The sequence below is a fragment of the Osmia bicornis genome, chromosome 8 (assembly GCF_907164935.1).
Source record: "Osmia bicornis bicornis chromosome 8, iOsmBic2.1, whole genome shotgun sequence".
In the NCBI taxonomy this organism is placed as follows: Eukaryota; Metazoa; Arthropoda; class Insecta; order Hymenoptera; family Megachilidae; genus Osmia; species Osmia bicornis.
The window spans coordinates 902,124-910,750 of NC_060223.1; the positions used below are offsets into that span (position 1 = coordinate 902,124).

The following is an 8,627-nucleotide window of genomic DNA, read 5'->3' on the forward strand; positions in this document are numbered from 1 at the left end:
CCGGCCTAGGTCCGATGACAGACGTATGGTTCGGGGTATCGATAGCCTAAAGAATCTTGAGAAATCCTTGAAAAGCAGGTCAAAGCCCCAAATGCAATGACCCTGCCTCGTGTCAACCCTTGAATACGTACTGACGCTAACATACATTATATAAAATGTAATATACTGATCCCTTCCCACAGATGAATGTACATATAATAACAGTATCGTTATTACTATATCTACATTAGATATGTAATATACATTTAATAACAATATATATTTTTTTTGTCTTTCCTTTTATTGTAATATAATAATTACAGTATCTCTTGTTCATTATTTATAATGTTATTATAAAATATTATTATGTGAATTAAAAAGAAACAACACAACTCATTAATAAATCGCATCGCTAACACGGCTCGTTCGTGCTTTCGTCGTCGCTTTGCGTTTCTCCATCGCCGGCCCATTCACCCCTCCACAAACGCAATCTATCTTTCGGCGCTACTTGAGGTCTGCCAGTTTTACCTATAATTTCATATCGATCGTTATCTAAGATTTTCGAAATTACATAAGGACCAAGATATTTCCGGTCTAACTTAGCCCGACGTGTAACCGCCGGTTTTAAAAATACAGTGTCGCTTTCTTTAAAATCAACATTAGTTCTTCGCCTCTTGTTAAATGACTCGTTTTGTTTTTTAGCGTTATCTAATAAACGTTCATAAGCTACCTTTCTATCATGAGAAATATTTATTTCATCGTTAGTCTCCGGTAGATCAAGTTCAATCCGCGTTGCGTTTCCTGCACTTCGTTCCACGCCAAACAACAAGCGGGTAGGTGAGAATCCAGTCGAAGCTTGTACCGTAGTATTTAGTGATTCTTGAATTTTTAGTAATTTGCTCGGCCATTCTGTAGTTTTCAAAGTTTCAACGGTTAATAAGTTAGTTACGGTCGACACGTACCGTTCGGCTTGACCGTTAGCTCGCGGGGCACCTGTAGCGATAAAATGTACTTGAACATTTTGTTTTCTTAAAAATTGTTGCAAAGGTTTATATGTAAAGTTCGTGCCTCTATCTAAAACAACTAATCGTGGTCTGCCAAATAATGACAAGCGTTCCTGAAATATTTGTAACGTTTCTTCGCCCGTCAAGGATGTTAGGGGAACGAGTTGGACATATTTAGTGAAGGCGTCAACTATTAGTAAGACATATTGATAACCATTTTTCGTTTTAGTAAATGGGCCGACACAGTCACAGTGGATGGTGTCAAACGGTATAGGTTTTTTTTCGATTGAATGCAGCAAACCTTGTTTAGGACCCGTATGGCGTTTCGCGACAGTGCAGGTGAGACAATGGTCGATATATTTTTTAATGAACGCTCTTATTCTTGGGAACCAGTATTTTCGAGAAATACGGTCAAAGACTTTGTCCGGTCCTACATGACAATTTTCATCATGATATAAGCGTAGTAGACCGATACGACTTCCTTTCGGTACATAAAAACGTGTAGATTCTTTTCCACCGTCATTTCGCACCTTGCGGCATAGTAAATTATCTATTATTGTAAAATCACTACTGATCGTATCGTTGGCGTGGAGCTTTTCTATCATTAATTTAGTTTCGTTATCATTTCTCTGCGCGACCTCCAACCACGATCCCTCACAAACGACGTTCACACGACAGGTTTTATCTTTACAGGGATTTCGACTTAAATAATCCGCATACTCAATACATTTTCCTTTACGGTATTCGATTGTGAAATCGAAATCCTGCAAATAAACCCACCACCTAGCTATTCGAGGCAATAAATCGCGTTTGGTGTTCGTAGCTTTCAGGGCATTACAATCCGTTACTAACATGAACTTTATACCCAAAAGATATACGCGGAAATATTTTAAAGCGTTTACCACCGCTAGCGTCTCGAGCTCGTATGAATGGTATCGTGATTCTTCTGGTGTAGTTCGTCGGCTAAAATACGCGACTACTCGTTGTTCACTACCATTCTTCTGAAATAAAATCGCTCCATACCCTATCGAACTCGCGTCTGTATGTAACTCGGTTTCTTTATTCGGATCAAATACTACAAGCAATGGTTCGGAGGTGAGTTTGTCGATTACATATTTTCGTGCTTCTTCTTGTTCAACGCCCCAAACCCATGGTTCGTTGCTTTTTGTGAGTTTGGTAATACAGGCTGTCCGAACAGCAAATTCCGGTACGAATTTACGAAAATATCCCGCAAGCCCTATAAATTGTCTTACTTGACGGACGTTAGAAGGTACTGGAGATTCTACGAGTGCTCTGATCTTCTCCTTTCCCGGTTTGATCCCCTCGCTCGACACTACTCTACCCAGATATTTGATTTCGGTTTGGAGAAATTTGCATTTTTTTATATTTAACGAAAATCCAGCACCGTGTAATGCGCATAATACTTGCTCTAATTTTTCTAATCCTTCCTCTTTTGTTACTGATGGAATTAAAACGTCGTCAATATAAACTAAAGCTACCTTATTTCTAAGGGTTCCCAGCGCGGTATTGATAGCACGTTGGAAAACGGCCGGTGCATTTGCCAGGCCAAAAGGCATGCCAAGGTACTCGTAATGACCATCCGGCGTAACAAAGGCGGTTTTAGAAATAGAATCCGCGGCCACGGGAATTTGATGGAACCCGGAAGCCATATCAAGTACTGTATAATATTTACTTTTTCCTAACCGATCTAACTGATCGTCAATTAGGGGTAAGTTCGCCAGTTGTTACCTTTTGCCTGCTCACGCCGTCGCTTACAATCATGTCTTCGAACTGCTTCATCAATCCAGCCAGTCGTTGTTCCACCGGTCCTGAAGGATCCGAAAAGATATAGGCGAAGGGTTGTATCGCCTCAGTTGATCCTCGCAGTACTTTTGGTGGACATCGGAGCAGCTGGGAAGTTCCGTCTTCTTTGGTAACTATTTGAAGACCCCCTTGGGCCAAGACGTTCCTACCGATGATAACATCATACGGGATGTCTGAATCGGATACAACGAGCAGGTCCATCTCCAGGGTTACGTTTTCGGTTTGCACCACAGTGGTAGTAATTCCAATAGCAGCTAACTCAACGTCTCCAATGCCTTTCACTGTCACCACCGTTAGTTCAATTTTACAATTGGCACGTTTCGCAATGTCCTCTTTCACGAGAGAACACGTTGCACCGGAGTCAATTAAACACTTTTGCACAACTAGGTCCCGCAGGATAATCGGCGTAAGATGATGTGGTAAAGAATAACACGCATTGACCTCCGGTCTTCTTTTCTCGGACTTGGAAGCTCCTTTATTCGAATGGTCGGTGGTGGTTTGGTTCGTGTTGTATCGCTGAGCTCGCTGTTTTATCCAACAGTTTGATTCATCATGTCCCCGTTTAGCACAATAACTGCAGGTACTTGGTCGCCCGGACGGAGGTTGAGGATTTGCCATTGTGATTCTACGTCGCTTAGGGCAATCGTTCTGGATGTGATTGCTGCCATTGCACACGAAGCACCGTTTTCCCGGACGAGAGGGAACAGGTAAGGATCGCGAAGGATTTCGGCGGTGGTCTTCTTCCTTTTTTTCCTTGCGTTGCTTGACGTACGGAGCCATTCCCGCTATCAATTCAGCAGTATTTGCGTACCGAGCATTCGTCAACGATTGACGAGTAGTGGCATCTGTCACGTCCGCAATAATGAGGCGCACTAATTCAACCACTTTAAATGAAATCTTTGTTTGTTGCAAATACTTGAGTTTCGTGCGAGCATACTCGGCATAGCTAGTTGCATCATCACTTGTATACAACACTGCTCGACGGAGTAGCTGACCAATACGATCGTCAGCCGCGTATACGGAACATAAATCCTCCCGAAATGTTGTCCAGTTTCTTGGGTTACCCTTCCACGTTCGATACCACTCTTTAGCGGAACCGGCAAGCGAGTGTGTTGCACAGCACAGGCGTTGTGATGTAGTGAGATCTTTAGTAATGTTTTCCACTGTATCACACCATGAATCCGCACTTTCACCAAGTTCATCACCACTAAACGATGGAATTGCTTCCACCAGATAATGCACGGACCGATTACCTATGGTTAGTTCACTCGCGACACGCTCCTCTTCCAGTTTTTTTATACGTTCTAACAAATATTCAACACTCGCATTTTCTCCGACACGATCGTCCACTATGGTCGATTTTCCGGTCATCTTGGTTTCTGACTAAGATTTCACGTGAGCGTTAAGTTATATGAAGTACGAAAACTTCCTACGTATCCCACTTCTGATGTTAAAAAATATAAAATGGTGTTACTCCTCTCGCGATTCTGGGGTAAGTGCCATGCCGTTCCTCATGGTCCTCCTACCAGAAGATGCAAGATCTTCCCCACTCCGTGGCCAGATCCTTCTAGAAAATCCTTATCTTTTTACACGTGCCATGCAGCACCATGACTTCGGGTCATCGGCCACACGCGCGTTCCTTCGAGAATCGGCGATCGAACTCTCTATCGCCGTTCCATAAACAAAACGTCTGCGACTCTTAGAATTCGTCGCACCTCAAGTATCAACTACCGCCGGCCTAGGTCCGATGACAGACGTATGGTTCGGGGTATCGATAGCCTAAAGAATCTTGAGAAATCCTTGAAAAGCAGGTCAAAGCCCCAAATGCAATGACCCTGCCTCGTGTCAACCCTTGAATACGTACTGACGCTAACATACATTATATAAAATGTAATATACTGATCCCTTCCCACAGATGAATGTACATATAATAACAGTATCGTTATTACTATATCTACATCAGATGTAATTTAATATACTGATTTAATCTCACAGACCAATGTACATTTAATAACAATATCATTATTACTACATATACATTAGATATAATGTAATATACTGATCCCTTCCAACAGATCAAAGAGCATATAGTAACAGTATCGTTATTACTATATCTACATTAGATATGAAATATACATTTAATAACAATATCATTATTACTATATCTACATTGGATCTGATGTAATATACTGATTCCTTCCCCCGGATCAATGTACATTTGATAACAATATCATTATTACTATATCTACATTAGATATAATGTAATATGCTGATCCCTTCCCACAGATCAATGTACATATAATAACAGTATTGTTATTACTATATCTTCATTTGATATGTAATATACATTTAATAACAGATATCATTATTAATATATCTACAACAGATGTAAAATAATATACTGAATTAATCCCACAGACCAATGTACATTTAATAACAATATCATCATTACTACATCTTCATTAGATATAATGTAATATGCTGACCCCTTCCCACAGATCAATGTACATGTAATAACAGTATCGTTATTACTATATCTACATTAGATATGTAATAAAGATTTAATAGCAATATCATTATTACTATATCCACATTATATATAATGTAATATACATTTAAGAAAAATGTCATTACTACTATATCTACATCGCATACGTAGTATACATTTCATAACAATATCGTTGTTACTACATCTACATCGCATACGTAGTATACATTTAATAGCAATGTCAGTATTACTATATCTACATGAGATATAACGCAATATACATTTGATAACTATATAATTGTTACTATATCTACATCAGATATGTAATATACATTTTATAACAATGTCATTGTTACTATATCCACATGAGATATAATGCAATATACGTTCAAGAACAATGTCGATATTATTACACCTACATGAGATACACTGTAATATACATTTAATAACAATTTCATTATTACTATACCTAAATCGGATACGTAGTATACATTTAATAACGATATAATTGTTACTATATCTACATCAGATACGTAATATACATTTAATAACAATGTCATTATTATATATCTACATGAGATATAATGTAATATACATTTAATAGCTATATAATTGTTACTATATCTAGATCAGATACATAGCACCCATTTAATAAGCATCTCATTATTGGCATATCGACATTAGGTGTGTAATATACATTTAATAACAATATCGTTATTACTATTTCTACATGAGATATAATGTAAGATACATTAAATAACCATGTGATTATTACTTTATGTACATCAGATACGTAATATTCATTTATTAACATCGTCATTATTACTATGTCCATATGAGATATAATGCAATATACATTCCACAGCAATGTCATCATTACTATATCTACAAGAGATATAATGTAATATTCATTAAATAACAATGTCATTGCTACTATATCTACATTAGATCCGTGCGGGGTTTCCAGTCCCCCATCGGACGCGTCCCCGGGTGGCGGATAGAGGAATGCTCGGCAGATATGCAGGGTAGTCGGGAAATAAAATACCGACCGCGCACCAAAACTCGATCTTGAAACCCAGAACGCGTCTGTTCCCGTATCGGGCGGCGTTCTGGTTGGCGTCTGATCCCCATGTTAGGGGCGGCCGTTTTCCTTGATGGGTCAGGAGGCGTAGCGGGTACGTTGACACTGCCCGAAAGGGATGTGTGGATGATTTGCGCAACGCGCCTCTCCTGGCGGCTCCCGGCGTCAACGCGCCGCTCCCATGAGCATACCAGGGTGCCGATGAAAAGTGATGGTGCGCGGTACAGGACGGGTGTAACATTCCCGCCCCTATGCCACAAGCGGTCGCGGTCATGGTGGTAGCTGCGACCGTGATTACCCCCCCACACCCGGAGGCAACCGCGTTCGGAGACGGCCTGGTATTCTGGAGTATCAACGACGAATTAATGGGGAATTCTAATTCTAATAATACAACTCGTGTATAAGGGAGGCAATTGCGTTCTCGCCCAAAGAAAGATCTCAATGAGATGTTGACGGTCGGGGAGCAAGCGAGGAGTTTCGATGACGATACCCTTGCGAGCGAGGCGGCAGCATTTACGCCACTGAGGGCATCCCTGTCCAGGCGCAGGAGAGTGCGACGGACATGGTGCAGGCCTAACAGCCTGATCTGCAGCCTACTCCTCCCTCGGCAGGGGCACAGCCACTAGGGGCCTTACTGTAACAACTCCGCAGTCTAGTCGCGGAGATGACCGCAGCCACCGCCAAGCACCGCAATGTTGCTGTGGCGATCAAAAGCGGTCTGCCACGGCTGGTTGAGATTGCGGACGCCATCGAAGCGGCCCTGTCTGCACAGGCGACCCTAGAAGCGGGCTGCCGTAAACGGACGCGGGAGGAGACGACTAGCCGCGCGTCCCAGCCATCCCCAGCCGAGAAGAGGCTGAAGGATGGCGCGGAGGGGTGGAACGTGGTGGCTCGGAGGAAGCCGAAACCCACTGCTCCTCCAACGACGACCGCCTCTGCCGCGACAAAACAGTCGGCCTCTGCCTCCTCTGAGGCAGGGAAACGTAACAAGAAGACGAGGCGGAAGCGGCGCGCAGCTGCACTGGCGGTAATGCAGGCTGAGGGCACCAGCTACGCCGATGTAGTTGGCGAAACTGCGCGCCACGGTAAAACCGGAGGAGGCCGCGGTAGAAATTAAGGCCATCCGGCAGACTAGGAGCAGCGAGGTGCTCCTCGAGCTCGGAGGGGCGGCAAAGCCCGAGCAGAAGGCCTCGTTCAGCGAGGCTTTGAAGGGTGCCCCGGGCAAGGCGGGATCCGTCCGGCGGATGGAGCCCAAGGAAACAATCGAGCTGAGGGGCCTCGACTGCCTCACCACAGCTGGTGAGGTGGAAAAGGCCCTCAGGGCGGAACTGGGCGACTCCGCCGTAGTCATGCGGGTCCACGTAACGAAGGAGAACGCTCGGAGCCAAAGGTCGCGATAGTCGAGCTCGAGGAGCGGGCGGCGGCCAGACTCCTGGGCTGCGGTCGTCTAAGGGTCGGAATGGTCACGTCCCGACCCAGAAAGAGGACCACGGTTATAAGGTGCTTCAGCTGCCTGGGTTACGGGCACCTGGCACGTGGCTGTAGGGGCCCCGATCGGCAGAATAACTGCTACCGATGCGGGGATAAGGGGCATGCGGCCAATGGCTGTCAGAAGACCCCGATGTGTGCGGTCTGCGCTGACCACGGTCTCAAAGGCGCAGACCTGCAGCACGTTTTAGGGTCCGGCGTCTGCAAGGCATACCGCGACGCTTTAGCCGAAGCCAAGAAACGCAATGGCTAAGGTGCTCCAGGGCAACCTTAACCGGAGCCGAGTCGCGGACGCCCTTCTCGAGCAGCTGTGGCGAGAACCGTACTCAGTGAACCGTACCGCGCTCGAGAAGAACCAACGTGGTTCGCCGACACGTTGGGAACCGCTGCGATCTGGATCCCGGATCTTTCCAAATTCCGGGTACAGACTCACGGGGCAGGCGCCGGATTTGTCTGGGTAAAGGGAGGGGGGGTGACGCTGGTAAGCGTGTACCTCTCCCCTAACGACCGCATCGCGGATTTCCGCGAGAAGATTAAAGCCCTCGAAGACACCATCCTGGGAATGGAGGGCGGATGTGTTGTCGGAGGGGACTTTAACGCGAAGGCGGTCGAGTGTGGAATGCCTAGACCGGACACCAGCGGAAGGCTGGTCGTCGAACTGGCGGCCCGCCAGAACCTGGAGATCCTCAACCGAGGGTCGTCCACGACCTTCCGGAGGTTTGGTTGTCAGGAGACCATCATCGACATCACGATGGCTTCTGAG

The 8,627-nt window shown here is 44.7% G+C and overlaps 1 protein-coding gene across 1 annotated transcript; it reads right to left on the bottom strand.

Annotated features, from left to right (window-relative positions):
* Positions 1-2,702: 2,702 nt before the first annotated feature.
* Positions 2,703-4,178, bottom strand: LOC123988077. The gene has a single exon (XM_046286857.1). It carries the CDS (start codon positions 4,176-4,178, stop codon positions 2,703-2,705), a length of 1,476 nt encoding a protein of 491 aa, XP_046142813.1.
* Positions 4,179-8,627: the final 4,449 nt, after the last annotated feature.